Source organism: Syngnathoides biaculeatus, chromosome 22 (genome assembly GCF_019802595.1).
Source record: "Syngnathoides biaculeatus isolate LvHL_M chromosome 22, ASM1980259v1, whole genome shotgun sequence".
Classification (NCBI taxonomy): Eukaryota; Metazoa; Chordata; class Actinopteri; order Syngnathiformes; family Syngnathidae; genus Syngnathoides; species Syngnathoides biaculeatus.
In genome coordinates this window covers 5,827,198-5,847,986 of record NC_084661.1, presented here as the reverse complement: position 1 = coordinate 5,847,986, position 20,789 = coordinate 5,827,198, and the positions used below count along the sequence as shown (strand labels likewise).

The 20,789-nt window shown below is 42.3% G+C and overlaps 1 protein-coding gene across 4 annotated transcripts in view; it reads right to left on the bottom strand.

Annotated features, from left to right (window-relative positions):
• myo15b (myosin XVB) overlaps positions 1 to 20,789 on the bottom strand; it is a 160,675-nt gene that overhangs the window by 84,538 nt on the left and 55,348 nt on the right. For all 4 annotated transcript variants that reach the window (XM_061809561.1, XM_061809562.1, XM_061809563.1 and 1 more), the window contains exons 22-26: positions 18,899 to 19,005; positions 17,936 to 17,995; positions 17,699 to 17,774; positions 16,268 to 16,383; positions 6,479 to 6,594 (exon numbers count right to left, since the gene is read on the bottom strand). In XM_061809561.1, the coding sequence (XP_061665545.1) occupies positions 6,479 to 6,594; positions 16,268 to 16,383; positions 17,699 to 17,774; positions 17,936 to 17,995; positions 18,899 to 19,005 (475 nt within the window). The remainder of the gene's footprint in view (positions 1 to 6,478; positions 6,595 to 16,267; positions 16,384 to 17,698; positions 17,775 to 17,935; positions 17,996 to 18,898; positions 19,006 to 20,789) is intronic.

Below are 20,789 nucleotides of genomic sequence, written 5' to 3'. Positions count from 1 at the left end.
CGTCCACTTTTGCTATCTCTTCTCTCTGGAGCTCCTCCTCCGGCCCTCTCATTCACACACACATATATTCTGTTTTACTTCGGCTAATCTTCATTCCTCTCCTTTCCAGTGCGTACCTCCATCTCTCTAACTGTTACTCCGCCTGTTCCCTGCTTTCACTGCAGATCACAATATCATCTGCGAACATCATGGTCCAAGGGGAATCCAGTCTAACCTCGTCTGTCAGCATTTCCATTACAATTGCGAACCGGAAAGGGCTCAGTGCGGAACCCTGATGCAGTCCCACCTCCACCTTAAATTCTTCTGACACACCAACGGCACTTGTCACCACTGTTCTGCTGCCCTCATACATCTCCTGTACTATTCTGACATATTTCTCCCCCACACCAGACTTGCGCATGCAGTACCACAGTTCCTCTAAGATACTTCTGTCCTGAGTCTAGCCTTCACTACTCTTTCCCATAACTTCATTGTGGGGCTCATCATCTTTATTCCTCTGTAGTTTCCACAGTTCTGAAGATCGCCTTTGTTCTTAAAAATGCGGACCAGCACAGTTTTCCTCAATTCTTCAGCTATCTTCTCTCCCGCTAGTATTCTATTGAATAAGTTGGTCAAAAACTCCACAACCAACTCACTAAATTCCATACCTCGACTGGTATGGCATCGGGACCAACTGTCTTTCCATTTTTCATTCTATTCGGTGCCTTTCTAACTTCTCCCTGACTCATCAATGCCACTTCCCGGTCATTCACGCTTGCCTGTTCTGCTCCACCTTCTCTCCCATTTTCTTCACTCATTAACTTCTCAAAGTAGTCTTTCCATCTACTCAGTACACTAATGGCACCAGTCAACATATTTCCATCGCTATCCTTAATCACCTTTACTTGCTGCACATCCTTCCCATCTCTATCCATCTGCTGGCCAACCTGTAGAGGTCCTTTTCTCCTTCTTTCGTATCCAACCTGGAGTACATGTCATCATGTGCCTCCTGTTTAGCCTTTGCCACCTCACCTTTGCCCTTTGACGCTTCTCAATGTATTCCTTACGTCTCTCCTCAGTCCTCTCTGTGTCCCACTTCTTCTTCGCTAATGTCTTATCTTGGATGACTTCTTGTATTTTGGGGATCCACCACCAAGTCTCCTTCTCCCCTTTCCTACCAGAAGACACCCCGCGTACTCCTGCCTGCCTCTCTCAATACTTTGGCAGTAGTATTCCAGTCTTTTGGGAGCTCTTCCTGTCCATCTAGAGCGTGTCTCACCTCTTTCCGAAGGCCACACAACATTCTTCCTTTCTCAACATCCACCACCCAATTTTCTGCTCTACTGTTGTCTTCTTATTCTTCCTACCCACTACCAGAGTCATCCTACACACCACCATCCTATGCTGTCGAGCTACACTCTCCCCACCACAACCTTACAGTCGGTAACCTCCTTCAGATTACACCGTCTCCACAAAATATAATCCACCTGCGTGCTTCTACCTCCGCTTTTGTAGGTCACTATGTTACATTCTCTTCTGGAAATAAGGGTGAACACTGCCAATTCCATCCTTTTTACAAAGTCTACCACCATCTGCCCCTCAAAGTTCCTTTGCTGAATGCCGTACTTATCCATCACTTCTTCATCGCCCCTGTTTCCTTAACCACCATGTCCATTGAAATCTACACCTATCACAATTCTCTCTCTCTCTGGGATGCTCAGGACTACTTTGTCTAGTTCCTTCCAGAATTTCTCTTTCAACTTGAGGTTACATCCTACCTGTGAGGCATCACCGCTAATCACATTGTACACAGTACCCTCAATTTCAAATTTCAGCCTCACCACTCGTTCTGACACTCTTTTCACCTCCAAGACATTCTTAGCCAGCTCTTCTTTTCAAATAACCCCTACTCAATTTCTCTTGCCATCTACTCCATGCTAAAATAATATAAACCCTGCACCTAAACCTCTAGCATTACTACCTTTTTACTTGCTCTCTTGGATGCACAATATATCAACCTTTATCCGAATCATCATGTCAACAAACTCCTGAGCTTTTCTTGTCATAGTACCAACATTCAAAGTCCCTACACACAGCTGTAGGGTTTGTGCATTCCTCTTCTTTTTCTTCCGACTAAGCTGCTTTGCTCCTCTTTTTGTTTTTGACCTCCATTATTTGAATTTCTCCCTCCGCCTTTTAGATGAACATTTCCGAGTGCAGGTGTAGGAAGCTCAGGCCATGACTTAACTGTTGTAGAATTCGTATGACGAACGCTCATATATGTTTTATGCCCTTCTTGACGCAACACTCTGCATTTATCTGGGCTTGGGGCCGGCTGACAGGTAGCACAATAATGTGCTGCCCAACGGGCTGCAGATAATCAAGAAGAACCAATGAAACAAAGTCAGCACAAAAGATACACAATTTACATGCTACCGAATCTGTGTTAAAGTTAAGGTCAAATGAAAGCAATCACAATAAACACAGTCAGCACATAAGGTACACAAATTACATACTACCTGTTAAAAATATAAAGGATATGGCAATTTAAAGGCTACGTGGATGGAGGGGATTCAAACCACAATGCCCCTCACTAGTAGTTCAAGGTTGAGTCGACTAAAATAAGACTTGTTAAATTTCCTAAGTCCTCATGGCCCTCGTCGTACAAGTTATGATGTTACTCATGTTTGATGTTTCTTCAACATCCACAAATTGATCACCAGTGCCTCTCGTTGTTAGCAAGTTAATATAAGGAATACTAGGCCGATAAGCAGGTTTAAGTTGATGTTTCCACTTGCCCAACTTCTTATTGGTACTCACTATCCTCGTTGTGTACGATATGTAGGTTTCCAGGGCGTGTAGATACTAGCATTTGATGTTTTCCTCCTCATTCAAAACAGACACTTCCGTTGTTAGCATCTCAGCTAGGCTAACTTAGGCCAAGCTGCTTGAACGCAAATGATACGACTCCAATTTTGGTACTAAGGTTGCATAGATTGTGGTTTTAGTCCACTGAAGTTGTCCCCAGGAGCGTCCCACGTCGAGTATTAACAACATTTGGTCCAAAATCAGCAGGATTTATTGAATTACGATCGGGCTGGTCAGATCCTTCTGGTTAAACTGCTGCCATCTTGAAAACTGGCAACTCAAAGGGATCACAATGAAAGATAAGACTTGTTAAATTTCCCAAGTCCTTACCGCCCTCGTCCTACAGGTTATGAAGTTACTCACGTTCAATGTTTCTTCCACATCCACGGATTGGTCACAAACGCGTCTCGTTGTTAGCAAGCTAAGCTAAGCATTACTAGGCCGATAAGCAAGTTTAAGTTGGCGTTTCCACTTGCCGAACTTTTTATTGGTACTCACTATCCTCGTTGTATACAATACGTTGGTTTTGCAGGACGTGTAGATACTAGCATTTGATGCTTTCCTCCTCAGTAAATATTGGAAAACAGTCGCTTCTGTTGTTAGTATCTCAGCTCGGCTAAATTAGGCTGAGGTGCTTCTACATGAACGATACGACCCCAATTTTGGCACTAAGTTAACACTGTTTAACTTAAACTTTTGCATTAAATATTTGTGCATAAAATGTTTGTGCATATTGCAGTTTATCAACTACATTACACATCTTTGGGCAAGACTTCAAAAGAACCATCTGACTCAACTCCAGTCTGAAAAATATCCATCGTAGCTAAATTGGTGCATCACTGTCAAATTCATTGATTAATTGGTCGAGTTCTGGTGCTTTTTGCATTCATGAACAGTGATCCCATCTTGTCACCCTCTTTGCCATCCATGGCATTTGTGAGGGAACATTTTTGGAATCCCAAGAGTCTTGGTTCTCTTTATTTGTCATTATTGTCAGTGCTTTGAGGGGAAGGTCCACCGTGCTAACAGCTGAGCCTCTTGCCCCCGTTTGACTATCTGTAGCTGATCTTCATAGCATCAGAATCTTTAGGCGGAGCCGAGGCATAGAGGATGTCCGGTTTGGTGGCCTCAGCATCGCATCTATGCTCTTTGCAGATGATGTGGTTCTGGTGGCTTCATCGAGCCGTGATCTCCAACGTTCACTGGAGCTCTTCACAGCCGAGTGTGAAGCAGCTGGGATGAGAATCATAACCTCCAAATCTGAGACCATGGTCCTCAGTTGGAAAAGGGCGGTGTCCCCTCTCCAGATCAGGGATGAGATCCTGCCCCATGATCCGGATGCCTCCCGGAGGCCTCCCTTGTGAGGGCATGTCCCACTGGAAAGACACCCCAGGGATGATCCAGGTCACGCTGGAGAGACTATGAGTCTCGGCTGGCCTGGGAACGCCTCGAGCTCCATCCAGAAGAGCTGGAAGAAGTGGCTGGGGAAAGGAAAGTTTGGGTATCCCTGCTGAAGCTATTTAACCCGCGACCTAACCCGGCGAAGCAGTAGAAATTGTATGTATGTATGTATGTATATATGTATGTATGGATGGATGGATGGATGGATGGATGGATGGATGGATGGACTACACTTCCCAATTTGACACCTGATGACAGCACACATATACAACACACCACCACCACATCGTACTCACCTGGAGAGGACACCCCAGGTTTGCCTCAAGCATCAAAACAACACAGAGAACATCAATTACTGGTTATAAGTCACTGCTCAACTGGCATAGAGCATGGTGACATGGTCGTTCTTGTCAGTGGGAGGGATTTTCGATCCCACTGGACAACTACTGGCCACCTCAAGATGGGCACCCCAGCCAATTAGGCGCAGTCCTGCCGTGGTCTGATTTCCTAATCGGGTGCATAGAGATGAGGAGAAAGCCGACAGGAGCAGTGGAGGCTAGACTGAGGACAAAAGTATCTTTGAGCATCAGTATGGTTTCATGCCGAGAAAAAGTACTACAGATGCATTATTTTCCTTGGGAATGTTGATAGAAAAGTGCAGAGAATCTCAAAAGGAGCTCCATTGTGTCTGTACATTGAGAGAATGTGTAGGACAGAAGTCTGGAATGGCAGAGCAGTATGTTAGAGGAATACAAGACATGTTTGAGGTCACCAGAACAGTGGTGAGTTGTGCGGAAGGTGTGCTAGAGTAATTTAAGGTGGAGATGGGACTGCATTAGGGATCTTGTCCTAAGCCCCTTCCCATTTGCGGTGGTGATGGAGATGTTGGCAGATAAGGGTATACTGGAATTTCTGTTGACTTTGAGGTTTGTAGATGTCAATGTGATCTGCCGTGACGGCAGGGACCAGGTGGAGAAACAGAAAGGTGGAGGCATGCACTGGGAAGGAGAAGAATGAATATTAATTGAAAAAGAGGGGTGAAAGGAGAAGAGTCGAGCCACAGGGTGAAGAGATAGCAAGGGTAGAGGACTTTAAATACTTGGGGTCATTAGTCCACAGCAGTGGTGAGTGTGATAAGGAAGTGAAGAAACAGGTCCAAGCAAGAAGGAATAAGTGACAGAAGGTGTTGGGTTTGTTGTGTGATGGAAGAGTTTAGGATGAAGGGCAAAGTATATAAAACAATGGTGAGGCCAACCATGATGTACGGATTAGATACAGTGGCACTCAAGAGACAACAGGAAGCACAGCTTGAGGTGGTGGAAAGATGTTGAGGGTCCCTTAAGGAGTTAGCAGGTTGGTTTGAATAAGAAAGGCTCACTTTAGTAGTATCCATCCATTTTCTGAGCCGCTTATCCTCACAAGGGTCGCGGGTGTGCTAGAGGCAATCCCAGTTGTTATCGGGGAGGAGGCGGGGTACAGCCTGAACTGGTAGCCAGCCAACACCAAGGCACACGGAGACAGACAACAGTCGCACTCACAATCACACCTAGGGTAGTTTAGAGTCTCCAATTAATGCATGTTCTTGGGATGTGGTAGGAAACCGGATTGCCCGGAGAAAACGCACACAGCCATGGGAGAACATGCAAACTCCACACAGGCAAGGCTGGGATTTGAGTTCCTCAGAACTATGAGGCCAATGCTCTACATCTGTGCCGCCATGCCGCTCAATTTAGTTGTACTTTAATTATTATTAATAAAGATTATTTTTTTTCCATTACAGCTTTGAAGGAAAATTCAGTGCTGTTCATAGAAAGAACAAGTCACCAATGATGATTAATTTTTATTCTAACAGTTCTTTCAATGTCTGGTAGAGGAAATGACCTCTGCTGTAATTGCTATGTAATGCAGAGGGTCAAAGTTTCTATAAAAATCAAACAGTGCAAATTTAATGTACTTGCAATGTAGTGTACTTAAGTGATTCTGGAAGGCATGGGGGGGGGTTGCCTTGACATGGGAAGGAGCTTTTAACCTTAATTATTGCCAAGTGACAAGCACTAAAGTCCAGTTCTGATCGACTCAATCTCCCGAGACTGAACAAGCATGATGCCCCGATTTGCCTTTTTAACCTGAACTTCAAAAATGTATGCGAAACGAGGTGTGCGCCTCCGTTCCTCATACAGTATTCAAGATGCGATAATGTGCTGTTCCTTTATGTTGAATAGATGTTTACCTGTAGCTTCGAAGGAGACGGAGATGTTTTGGATCAATGCCTGATGCAGCTACCATCTTCAGGAGACGAATTCCACGATGACACACACCCAAAATTTGAGCATCACCACTGTCTGACTGCAATTTGTGGAAACAGATATTAACAAATGGAGTGAGTGGAAGTGGGAATGTGACATATGGGGCAAGAATTAAAGTTCCCCATCCCTGATCTAGCTGTTTGAGCAATACATTTTGTACGTGGGTTCCCTCGCTACTTCGCGCTTCACTTTTTGCGGCTTCAGTGCTTCAGTTTTATTAATATAAAAAAAAAACCAGCCAGATCGGCATAATGTGAAAAGAGACATTGATACAAGGTGCATGTTTAATCCCGGCGTCGGCGGTGTCTTTTATCGCCGCCGCTGTCTGGGGCGTTGTTCATTGTCGATGGTGTCGGTGTTGTTGTTCATCTGTCGGTGTTGTTCATCCCTGCCGCCATCACCGATGAACAACGTCGACACATAAACAATGACGCTGACATCGTTGGCGATTAACAACGCCAACGGATTAACAACGTCATGGGTGGTAGCAGCAATGAAAAATGCCGCCGATGTTGGTGGCGATAAACAGCGCAACAACGACACAGGAATAAAGATGATGAGCCACACAATGAAGTTATGGGAAAGAGTAGTGGAGGCTAGACTCAGGACAAAAGTATCTTTGAGCATCAGTATGGTTTCATGGCTAGAAAAAGTACCACAGATGCATTATTTGCCTTGAGGATGATAGTGGGAAAGTACAGTGTCAAGGTCAAAAGGAGCTACATTGTGTCTTTGTGGATTTAGAGAAAGCCTATGACAGAATACCAAGAGAGGAACTGTGGTACTGCATGCACAAGTCTGGTGTGGCGGAGAAATATGTTAGAATAGTACAGGACATGTATAAGGGCAGCAGAACAATGGTGTGATGTGCCATTGGTATGTCAGAAGAATTGAACGTGGAAGTGGGACTGCATCTGGGTTCCGCGCTGAGCCCTTTCCTGTTTGTGGTAGTAATGGATAGGCTGACAGACGAGGTTAGACTGGATTCTCCTTGGACCATGTTGTTTGCAGATGATACTGTGATCTGCAGTGAAAGCAGGGAATAGGCGGAGGAACAGTTAGAAAGATGGAGGTACGCACTGGAAAGGAGAGGAATGGAGATTAGCCGAAGTAAAACAGAATATATGTGCATGAATGAGAGGGGCGGAGAAGGAAGAGTGAAGCACCAGGGAGAAGAGATAGCAAAGGTGGACGACTTCAAATACTTGGGATCAACAATACAGAGCAATGAAGAGTATGGTAAGGAAGTGAAAAAACGGGTCCAATCGGGGTGGAACAGTTGGCGGAAGGTGTCTAGTGTTCTATGTGACAGAAGTGTATCCGCCAGGATGAAGGGCAAAGTTTATAAAACAGTGGTGAGGCCTGATGTATGGATCAGAGACGGTGGCTCTGAAGAAACAACAGGAAGCAGAACTTTTGGTAGCAGAAATGAAGATGCTGAGGTTCTTGCTTGGTGTGAACAGGTTGGATAGGATTAGAAAGGTGCTTATTAGAGGGACAGCCAAAGTCGGATGTTTTGGAGACAAGGTTAGAGAGAGCAAACTTCGATGATTTGGACATGTTCAGAGGCAAGTGAGTATGTTGGTAGACGGCTTGCCTCAATGGCTTCAGGTGAGTATAAAAACAACGTGAGCAAAGACTACGTCATCGGTACATTTTAAAAAAAGCGAACATTTCAATTCTGTGCGCTCTCCCGTTTTTTTTCCTTTTTTTAATGTGCCCGTGACACCCTCGTTTCTACGTACTTTGAGCTCACTTGGTTTTGATAGCCACCTGATGCCATAGGAAAACTATGGCATCAGGTGGGCGAGAGGCTGCACTGTGGAACCAAAACTCTTGGGATTCAATAAATGTTACCCCACAAACGTCATGGATGGCACAGAGGATGACACGCTGTAGGAGCAAAATAGGATCACTGTTCATGAATTCAGGAGGCACCAGAACTGGACCAGTCACCAAAGGTAGTTACGATGGATATTTTTCAGATTGGAGATAAGCCAGATGTTGCTTTTGAAGTCTTGCCCAAGGATACGTAATGTAGAGGATAAACTGCACTGTGCACAAACGTTTTATGCACAAATATTTAATGCAAAAATGTTTGTCAGTGTTAATCATTTATTTGAGGCTGTAATATGTGTTATCAACAGTATTAATAAAATGTTGTGCCATCATTGAGCATTTATTTTAGTTGGTTGAGGGATTCTGTTCTGACAATTACAGGGACCAGGACAAGCATGTCCTGTGGCCAGTCCCGAGATTATGTTACAGCTACATCAACACATGCACAATGATTATTATTAATGATTGTTGTTCAGACAGTTTTTTGAAAAACAATACAAGTTCAAACCTAACAAAATATAAACAGATAATTCCCAATATTTTGGGCATATGGGTAGCAGCAAATTGGTGGTGTAGAAGGGGTTTCTTGATGTTTTAGGTCAACTTTGGGGGTGCGCATTGTACTTCAGGACGCATTATACTTGAGAAATTGCGATATTTTTCATTACAATATCTATTTTAGAATTTTTTTGGCACGTCACATGGTTATGTGCAATGCTGCTGATGAGTGAAGCTAAATTTTCTATGAGCCTCTCATCTGCCGTGTGTGTGTGTGTGTGTGTGTGAGAGAGAGAGAGAGAGAGAGAGAGGACTGCACAGGCGTGTAGACCATTGAGAGTGAGAAGGGATAGAAACACAGCTAGAGCAGTTGCTATTGTGTTCAGTTTACAAGTTTAGCAAGGGCCACAGGGGAGGAGCAGTGTTCAAGAGAGGACACATTGATGGTGTGTGCTTCAAGGACCTTTTAAAGCCTTCTGAGCAGCAAACTGGCGCTTCATACCATTATTGCAACTGCCACCAAGATGTGTCCCCTGTGTTTCCTGACTACGGTTAGACAATTGTTGCAGGAAAGATTAAAAAAAGTTTTATAATTAAAGATTTAAGTAAATACATGTAGTGTTGTAATCTTAGTCTTCAAATATAAAGTGTGAATACTGTTTACATTTCATATAATCATTATGGTACCCAGATACATACATACTCATATTTGTTTGGCACAGTTTTACACAGGATGCCCTTCCTGATTTAACCCTCTTGATTTATCCGGGCTTGGGACTGGTTGACAGATTGCACTGGCTTGTGCCCCCATGTTTAGCATGCCTAAAAAATGTGTATCACGCTGTCTTATTATGTCAAAGTTTTCAACTTCTTTCTTCAAACTTTGCAATTTTGGGGATCACCATTTGCCTTGTTCAGAGATGATTGAAAGAACTTGATGTGTCAGCAGGCAAATTTGTGAGCCGGCATGTGCAGAAAACCCAGCGACACCAAAACTGCACAATATTTGAACAAAGTATTTTTTTCTGTTTGTTTGGTCATTTGTTTGATTGTCGTTGCAAATTGTAAGATTTTTTAAAATCTCAAAATAATAAAAATGAAAAAATTTTACATTGTCTTCTTTTCCATTCGGCTTTTCCATTCGGCTTGTCCCGTGAGGTGTCGCCACACACATCTTTTTCCATGTATCTGCATCTTCCTCTCAAACACCCACTGCCCTCTTCCCACCCAACATCCATCAACATTCTCTTTGGGTTCCTCTCGCTCTTATGCCTGGCAATTCAATCCTTCGCACCTTTCTACAAATATATTCACTCTTGCCTCTGAACATGTCCAAACCATCAAAGTCTGCTCTCTCGAACCTTGTCTCCAAAACATCCAACTTTGGCTGTCCCTCAAATGAGTTAATTTCTCATCCTATCCAACTTGCTCGCTTCTAGAGAGAACCTCAACATCTTTAGTTCTGCCACCTCCAGCTGTGCTTCCTGTCGTCTCTTCAGTGCCGCTGTCTCTTCAGATTACTGGAACACTGTGAATCAAGTTTTCAAGGTGCTTAAAGGTACAACATACAATGAATTGTGTTTCAAAAAGAACAGCACAGATGCCATAGCCCTATTAGTGCATAGTGATGCAGACTGGGCATCTGAGGCTACAGACCAATGTGCCACAACAGGTTACTGTGTCAGTCTGAATCAGAGAAGCTCTTTGATTTCATGGAAGAGCAGAAAACAACCAACTGTAGCACTATCAACTGGAAGGCAGAATACATACAGGAGTGTATGTATTGACAAAGGATGCTCAAAGGAATTGATAAATATCAAGGTGCTAAAACCCATGTATTTGATGACATTAAAGGAGCTATTGCACAAACCAGGAACCCAGTTAACCAACAAAGATGTCAACATAATGACAGAATATCATTTCATATGTGAAACAGTAAATAAGGGGTGAGATTGTCTAAAATATTGTTCCACTGACAATATGACTGCTGATTTGATGACAAAACCATACAAAAAGCAAAAACTGCAGAAGTTTGCTCGATATTTGTTTGGCACTTAAAGTGCAACAAGAGGGTGTGATGCATTTTTGTTATTTTTATTTATGTATCACAATAGGGTCAGGTGTAATGAATCCACGGTGTGCTACATAAAGAAGGATGCAGCAAACATCTGTAAAACTAAAAAACTGTAACCCTAGTCAGGACGTCGGCTGTACAGAGCAGGTCCGCGAGCAGGCAGGAGTCGGTACACGGGAGATCGATGAGGGAAGACAGGAGTGTCAAGGGAGTCAGGCTTATGGGGTCGGTCGGAGAACAGGCGGAGGTGGGTACACACGGGTTGTCGATCAGAGATACGGGAGTGCAGGAACGGGGCATGAGTTGCAACGATCTGGCGCCGGACCAGTCTTCCCCATGGTCCTCTGTACACCAAGCCCAATCAGCCAGCATTAGGCGCAGGTGTGCGACTCCCAATCAGCGTGGCCGTGCGGGAACCCGCACAGCCAGGACTGGACTGGAGGACCATGACACATTCCTGGCCACCACCTCTTCCAGCATATTCCATCGGGTAAGCGCTACTGAAAAGTAAAAACTAGCAGGCATTCAAACAGTTTTTTCCCTCTGGTTAAGTTAAGTTAAGTCATTAAATTATTGATCAGCAAACCTACTAACTTCTGCTTTGTCCCGTTGCAGAAACACACCCTCACATCCTGCTGATCCAATCAGTATTAGCATTAGTAATATATTCTGTAGACTATTGCATGACCCATTGATTTAAACTGCTTCCTTTGTCATTGCACTGGTCGATAATGGCAACCACGAATGGGTAAGGCCACTCTGTACAAGCTTAGCACAGTGTGGGGCGTTGACCATCGCTTGTTGTCAATGAAGGAGACTGCATCTTGCACATCTGTGACCCTTAAAAGGAATAGTTCCAATTAACTGAATGTCTCTTTTTCTTTGTTCTTGCTCGTTAGTTTGTTCTTTGTTCTGAATGTCGTAGCAGGGTGGCACCGACTACCGGAGACAAATTCCTTGTGTGTTGTTACATACTTGTAAATTAAAGCTGATTCTGATAAATAAGTACCGTCCTGTTGACAGATTTTAAACGTTTTTGTACACACACAAAAAAAAAATCATCTAAGGTAGATAAAGGTAAAAAAATCGCAGCTATGTAGCACCCGTGGCTCCAGCAGAAAATTCTCTGAATGAGGAATGTTAATTACGTACGGCAATAAAAATGTTTTTGTGCAGCATAAGGTTTTATTGGAGATTGATCTCGACACTTGTACTGTTGTCACTTTTTTCTCAATTACGCAAAGTATCAACACAGTGGTACCTTTACTTACAAAATTAATCAGTTCCAGAAGTTGTTTCGCAACTTCAATTTTTTTGGAAGCAGAAACACATTTTATATATCAATAGCTTCATCTGTTCCAACCCCCCCCGCCGCCAAAAATAAGCATTCAAACTGTACATAATGTATTGAATACTAAAAAAATTCTGTTCATTTACCTGAAAGATAAATATTGAAAGTGTACATTGTGTAAAGAATAATTTTAAAAATTATGTCATTTGCCTTCGGTATTGAGCAACGATGCGAAGAGAAGGGCGCGTGACAAGGCATCGAAGATGAGGAAGGACGAGGCACGCACACAACTTAATTCCAAGAAAATTGATCAATTACATAAATTATGAATTCAAAACAAACTAACATTAACTTTCAATGTTTCAAGAAGTACCAATCCAAGGATGTTTGCCTTTGACAGCTTTTAATAATCTTGCGGAAATGTGCGAGGCAAATGTCATTGAAGTGAGTGATAGCCTGACTAGTTAACACATTTTCCGAATTATTCTTTTGAATAAATTCGGAAATCTCATGGAATTTCGTCAATACTTCTTTTATTGTTGCTGAAGGAATAGTGGCTAGCTCCTTCTCTATGCCATCCTCACTAAACTGCTCCTGAAACGCCACGAAATAGCACCTTAACTCCTCCATCGAAAATTTTTTGTGGTGCTCCTGAATGTCAATAGATCCTCATGGTGCTCCTGAACCAACTCGTTGATGTGCTCCTTAGCCTTTCCCAGCAAAAAATGTTCTTCAACTTAAGGTTCAACCTCCACTTTGATCCTCTCAAAATCCCGTGGAGCAACAGCATGAGGCCACATGCATGCATGCCTTTTTCATATTTCTCGACAAGTTCTCGTTTTGTTTTGATGCACAAAACAATTCTCATCTTCTTGTCGTTGGCACTGGCCAACAATTTCTTAGGCCCCATGGTGAAAAAGATGAATAAATACACGAAGAAGTTGTACAGTATGAGTATGGACTCGCATATGACAATAGATTCGGTGACGAACATACAGGAAGTTCATCACGGGTTATGATTCTCCTAGCGAATGGAGGGATATGATGCCAAGAAGATGCTACGTGATAGCTCATAGGAGAGCAGGATGCTTACGTTCAATGGAATAAAGCATTGTTTTTTTCCTTTCATATTCTGAATTTCCTTCATAACTAGAGACAACATTTTCCTAAGAAGACTTTTCGTAACCTGAATTTTTCATGACTAGAGACGTTCATAGGTAGAGGTATGACTGTACTGTAATGTTTCCATTCACGCACACACACACATACTCGTTAAAGTCCACACACACACAAAAACAACTCCCCATCTCAAAGGTAAAAAACTCAGCCTGTTCCTCCAGTAGAGGAGTCTCTGAGAGATGAATGGTAACTATCCAGTCATATAATACAGTAAGTAGTTTATAAATTATACTAATATTTTAAATTTATAATACTGCGTATATGATTGGAATACATTTTCATAATTTAAGATTATACTAAATACCTCTTTTAGTCTTAAATATGTTAGGGTTAGTAAATGTTAGTTAATAAAGGTACTCCGTACAAGCTTAACAGCATGTGGAACCTTAACACACTTATCTCTTACCTGTTTAAATGAAGAAGATTTTACATCTTGTATGACTCTCATAAGGAATCGTTCCTATAAACAGGAATGTCTCTTGTTCTTTGTTCTGAATGTCGCACCAGGGCAGCACCGACTGCCGGAGAAAAATTCCTCGTGTGTTTTTACACACTTGGCCAATAAAGCTGATTCTGATTCTGGAGTGTTTCTGATAGGGGACCCCAATTTTTTGCAAATTTTTGGAAAAAAAAATTGCTTATTAATAGGTGTTACTGTCGGCCTACGTGGGATTCATCCTGAAATCAATGGGCAAACTAACAGGCTGAACTCAGACCAGGAGACTGGGTTCTGATGTTTCGCCTCTCAGGAGCCATAATCTCGGAGTCAGAATCTGGTTCAGCATCCACTGGTCTGTCTCCTTTCCATATTGTGCATGGTTATAAACCTACTCTGTTTCCTGCCAAAGCCCCGAGTCCACAGTTCCTTCAGCATTGACCTTGGTGAGACGCTGCAGGAGGACCTGTGAGTGAGCCACTATGCCAGGGGCGGTCCTACAAGACCAGAGAGGACACTGGCCCCAAACTAGAATGTGGGTCAGCGAGTTTGGCTCTTCACCAAGCATCTTCCAATCCGCGAGGAGTCCCGGAAACTCGCTCCCAGGTTTGTTGGGCCATTCCCCATCATAAAGGTTGTCAACCCTGTCACTATGAACCTGAGGCTCTTGAAGTCAATGCGGGTCCACCCAGTATTTCACGTCAGCCTGGTCAAGCCTGCTTGGGGGTCCCCTCTGGTCGTGCCTTCCAGTTCGTGATGCAATATCCGGTTATGGGCCTGAGGAGCATTATTGGATCCCTCGGCTTATTGTTCACAACACGCTCATTCCAGACTTCCTTGTTGAGGATCCCAAGGCTCCGTGGCTGTCTGGTACTGGCCGTTCGGGGTGTACTGTCATGTTTGTGGTCATCCCCCTGCCTCATACACACCTGCTCCAGTGAGCTCCCTGCCACCTGTGTCTTGTATGCCCTAATTACAACATGCAAATACAGTATATCTCATGTCTCATTCTGTCTGTTGACAGTTCATTGTAACTTGTTGTCACGTTCTAGTGTTCCTTGTTTGATGTCATTGACTCATAGTAAGCTTTGACCCCGCCTTGTTTTTGACCTTCCCTTTTGCCTCTCATTTTTGGAAACTGTTGCTTTTTTGGACTGCCTACCTGTGTACCAACCTCTGCCTGTGATTAAAATCCTCTTCTTGAACAGCCCCTTGATTTTGGATTGGGTTCTTTCCTTTGTTCTGCCTTTGGCGAAAAAACCCACAAAATCAATATGCTCACGTCCATGTTTTGACAATCTGTCATATAATAAGTTTTGTGACAAAATAATATCAAAAGATAAATCAAATAATGAATGAAGGAATATCATAGAATAACAATGTTGCAAACATGTTTGTTATTACAATAGAATAAAGGATTAATATTGAGAAATAATATAAACTATGTTATAACAACATTTCCAATTCAGATGTGTAAGTGGGAACAGATGTTTGACAAGATAAAAATGACTAATGACTGTTTAGGGCGTGTCGATGTAGACACGGTTAGGGGTCCAGAGGAAGAGAAACTTTTTTAAATGTAGAGAAATTAAAAGGCATTGTTAAAAAAACTTCAAAGTTGTTGTCATGAGGTATAACACAATACTATATCAGCAAAGACTAGTGGCAATCGGGGCTCTTGCTTTGCTGATCATATGGGTTACAGAGGTCTGTGTTTCTCTTCTCTGTTTTGTCATTTGTGTAATACGCAAGGTGAATAGAAAGACAGCATTGAAAAATTAGCGAAGAATGGAGTAACTAAAATCAGGAAGGCCTAGCTTAGCCTTGTGTATCATTTACTGAATGGGTGGAAATGGGGGAATTAAAGTATTATGTATTTTTAAGTCCATCAGGAACCTTTGAGGGAAAAAACAAAAACAACTATGAAGTAATTCATTTTTGGGATACTGGACTTAATTCATGGGTGTGGTCTACCAGTCATGCCCGCAGCTATAAAGTTGCGAGTGTGTGTTCTGTTTGTTATTATGAGTGTACCCCTTTAAGAGTGGGGGGGGGGTGTCAGGTAAACTAGGTAGTAGAAGTAGGCTGAGCAGCAGCTTGTTGGAGACCATGTACTTCCGTGTAAAAAAAAAAAAAAAAGACTTCAGGCTTTGGTTAACTGCGCTGGATCGGTTTTCATGTGTGCTTAGAGTGCGCAATTGCGCAGTGGCACAGTTCATAGTGAACATTTGTCAAGACTACACAAAAAAAGCCACATCTTTCAATATCTATGTATTTCTACTTGTGACAAATTTTACGCCCATGATTTTTCATATTCGACTGTGGAGATTTACAAGTGTGATGGCGCACGGGTGCAGACGCGCCTGTCAAATCACAGTGACTAAATAAATCTTTACCTTAATGGGAAATAGGCGTGAAAAGTAGTTTTCCCAGTTGTCCCGAGCAGCAATGATGATCCTTTTTTTCATGTTGTCATCCTGGATTGTACTCATTGTTCCCACATTGAGATTAGCTATGAATGACAAATAGAAAATTCACATGTATTGCAGAAGTAATAAATTGCTCTGTGGTATATAATACTGCATGCACATTCCATATAGTTTGTATCGTTCGTGTTACAGTACAATTTCTTTTCATCAGATTATTATAACATGAATCTCATGAATCATTTCTTACAATTCATGTAGCAAAAATGTTTAGAAATTGTACGACCTCCAATGGGCTAATCTATCAGGTGACTGCTGACAGCCTGAATAGTTGAATTTAATTTTTTTTTAATTGCTAAAAATTAAGCATAAAACGTTGAAACTTTTCTACATGTGTGTGGTTTTGATTGACAAATATAAATTACTCACATAAAGAAGACAAAGCACAACTAAAATTCTAAAAAAAAAAAAAAAAGTATGACAACTGAAGAAGGATTATCACAATTTCTTTATTGTTCCTTAGTCTAATGATTGCTTTTTTCTAAAATGTCTTGTAATTTTATTGGAATACAACCTCCCAAACGCTTATTACTGATATACAACCACTTATTCCATAATTCAATGGGTTAAAGGAAAAAAAAAATCCAAAACAATATTCATGGTTGTTAATTATTCAGGTTTTTTCGCTATTCATAGTCTGGCCCTGTCTTTATTCCCCGTGAATTGTGGAGGTCTGCTGAAACAGAAATACAGTAACTTACTTTACCCATCATTTTCTGAAGTTTTTTCCCACAACATTTAACTCCATATCTCCATTTCTGTCTTTCACTTTCACTCTCCCCTGATCACCTGATTTGTCTGTCTTTCTCTGCCTGGTTTGGTTAGGGGCCCCATACCTCAGTGGTTAGAGTGTTGGTTTGGTAACCCAGGGGTTGTGTGTTCATATCTCACTGGGGTCTCCACACCCCCTGAGGGGTTGCGTCAAAGGGCATCTGGCATAGAAATTGTGCCACATAAATATAAGCGTTTTATGTGCGATGACACGCCGTGCCAACCCCTAACAGGATAAGCCGAAAGAAACTTTTTTTGTACTGTAAAGTTTTTAATTGCCTGAAATGCAGACTTTATTGGCTGAGTAAGGTCATACCTCAGGATACCTTCCAATAACTCATGTAACTGGTGTGAGGTTTTTATTATCCACTAAATGACTACCGTAAAGCCTCCAATGGCTGTGGCACTTCAATAGGAGTGCCTTCTCAGGTTTTGAATCATATTTGAGTTGGATTTTTTGGCACACACTGCTGGGTTCATATGGAAAAGCTTCTGGATCCAGACCAGGACCGTAGTCCACCAATTCATGACCTCTATAACTAGATGATTGACAAGCATCAAAATACTCACCTAGCAGATCTTTCATTTTCCTTCTCTCCTCTCTGTTTATTCTCACACACTTATCAGAGTAAGTGTCCCTCATGATCTAAAAATCCCCCAAAGCAAACAAACGAAAAAAAATCCATACTGAATTAGAAACAAGTCAGACACCTGCCATATCACAAAACACCTATAAATCTACAGATATAACTACTTGGTACAACAAAAAAGACAAAAATGTCAAAAGATAACCATATCTGTACTAACCTGATCATATAAAAGATTGAGGATGTACGGTTGGTTGAACATGTCTTTGGGGTAAAACACCTGAACACAGAAACATTTAAAATACAAACATACAGTAGTTGTTGAACTGTGTGGTAAAAAGACCTCTGCTTGGAGACCGTTTTACATTTTGTTATTGAACTGATTATGATACCGCTCTAGAACACAACCTTCCTGTTACATTCATTCCTCGAGAACAGGGGTAGTGTCCTTGACTGGACAGTATTTAACATGTGTCATGTTAAATTATCTAAGTCTAAGAAATCGAACAAATCCCAATGAACATTTTTTATTGTCATGATCCTGCCACTCCAGCCCGGGCTGTGCGGGTGCCTGCGCGGTTGCGCTGATTGGGAGGCGCACACCTGCGCCTCTTGCGGGCTGATTATCCTGTGTATTTATATGACTGCGATGACGACTGGTCCGCGCGAGAGCGTTGAGCTTCATGCCCCGTTCGAGTACTTCCGTATCCCTGATCGTCAACCCGTGTGTACCGACCTCCGCCTGTTCTTCGACCGACCCTGTAAGCCTGACTCCCTTGACACTTCTGCCTTCCTTGATCGATCTCCGGTGTACCGACTCCTGCCTGCCCGCTCACCTGCTCTCTTCGCCCGACGTCCCAACTACCGCTGCTACACCTGACTGCCTGCCCGATCCGCGACCACTGAATAATAAACGTTTCTCCACGAACTACCTTGCATCTTCCAAGTCCTGCATTTGGGTCCTACTCCCGTTCCGATGGGGCGTGACACTTATAACTGTCAGTTAGGTCTTATTTTCAATTAATATGGTAATTATAGACATTAAACCAAGCAGAAGACATTTCAAACAGAAAAAAATACTTTACTACTTGTTCCTGTTTCATTCATAGGTGAATTTAATCCACAAGATAATATGTCAGATAAAGCTGCTATATGAATGTTTGTGCCTCTGTATGCATTTTACCTCTTTGCGGAGGAACAGTTTTCCTGGCATTATGTTGTAAGAGAAGTAAACATCGGGAGAATAATGACAAAGCTGAGATTGACAGCTCTCGTCCTCTGGAATCATACCTACAAAATGGAGTTCAGGCATGAAGGAAGAAACAATACCCTTTAACCCTCCTGGTATACCTCTTAATTTGCAACACTAGAAATGTTCATGTGTCAATATAACTCATTACAAAATATCCAAACAAGCTAAATAATAAATAAACCAAATCTGTTTAGTGAATATTTAGGGCAATTTGATTTGTAATGTTTTATGTCGATATTGACTTATTTTCAAATTTTAGTCCCTTGTGTCACTGCCTGGCCAACATTTAGCGTATAGTAATTCCTCACTATATTGCGGTATACCTATTGCAGATTCAGTATTTTCTTAAATAAGATCAGTTTAGTGCAATCACTCATCTGCACAGTTCTAATAAAGTTATCTTTATTACCTTTATAATTTCAGTGTAGCAGCAATGACTTACATAAAGTAAACTGGACTCTTTTTCATTGCAGAGAAAGAAAACCCATAAAGTAATCTCATTTTTATATATTTGCTCAATCACGTAATTTCTCAAGGATACAGAAACATGACTGGAAAAGTAATGTTCAAAACAAGACTCATGACTGGAAAAGGTACTGTTTAATATTTTATTTTACAAAATAAAGACAAAAAATACAAAATAAAAATACAAACCCTGGCTTGATTAATAGATAATGCACACATTCATAACAATATCAACAGGAATAATGCAAGAGCAATGTTTAGCTTGATTTTCTAAATCTACAGTATGCAGGTGAAAGCATCATCCCAATTAATTATAGGTCCCCTTAATACAGGGGTTGGGAACCGATGGCTCACGAGCCATTCATGGCTCTTCTGATGGTTGCATGTGGCTTGCAGAGCCCATCATTACAACATACTGTACATGTGATTTCTGTCGCGAAGGCAACGCAAATGATGGAGATACAGTTCTCTCAGTCGAAAAGGTTCCCCACTCCAGCCTTAATACTTGACTATATTACCTGGAGCATAAGTGAGGAAAAATGCCATTGCTCAAGGCAGGACATCGCTTGGTTACACCATGTCTACATGTGCTCTTCACATCATTCAAGCAGAAAACAGCCGTCTTGAAAAGGTATGTGCTTGTTTAGATTGTGTCGATGGTGACCAATTGGACAATTAAAATACCTAGATCTCTCAATCAAATATTGGCATTGAATTCCACTTATGAAATGTCTTCTTCTTCGTTTGCTTTCGGCTTGTCGTCGCTGTCGTCACAGCGTGTCATCTTTTTCCATCTTAGACTATCTCGTGCATCTTCCTCTCTAACCCCAAGTGCCCTCATGTCTTCCCTCACCACATGCATCAACCTTCTCTTTGGTCTTCCTCTCGCTCTTTTTGGTAACAGTGGCCCAGCTGTAGAACGTTGGCCTCACAATGCTGAGGATCGGGGTTCAAATACTGACCCCCACCGAACCCCCATGTGGAGTTGGCCTGTTCTCCCCGTGCCTGCATGGGTTTTCTCTGGGCGCTCTGGTTTCCTCCCACATCCCAAAAACATGCATTAATTTGAGACTCTGAATTGCATCAACGTGTGATTTTAGTGCAACTGTTGTCTGCCTCCATGTGCCCTGTGATTGGCTGGCAACTGTCATGACCCATCTGTGCGGGGGAGGACCCAAATGCAGGACTCCGGAGATGCAGAGGCAGTTCGGGGAAAAGTGTTTATTTGTTCCAAGGTCGGGTATCAGGCAGACAGTCAACTGCAGCAGTGGTAACCAGGACATCAGGCGTAGAAGGCAGGTCAGCGGGCAAGCAGGTATCGGTACACGGGAGATCAGTCAGAGAGAGCAGCAGTATA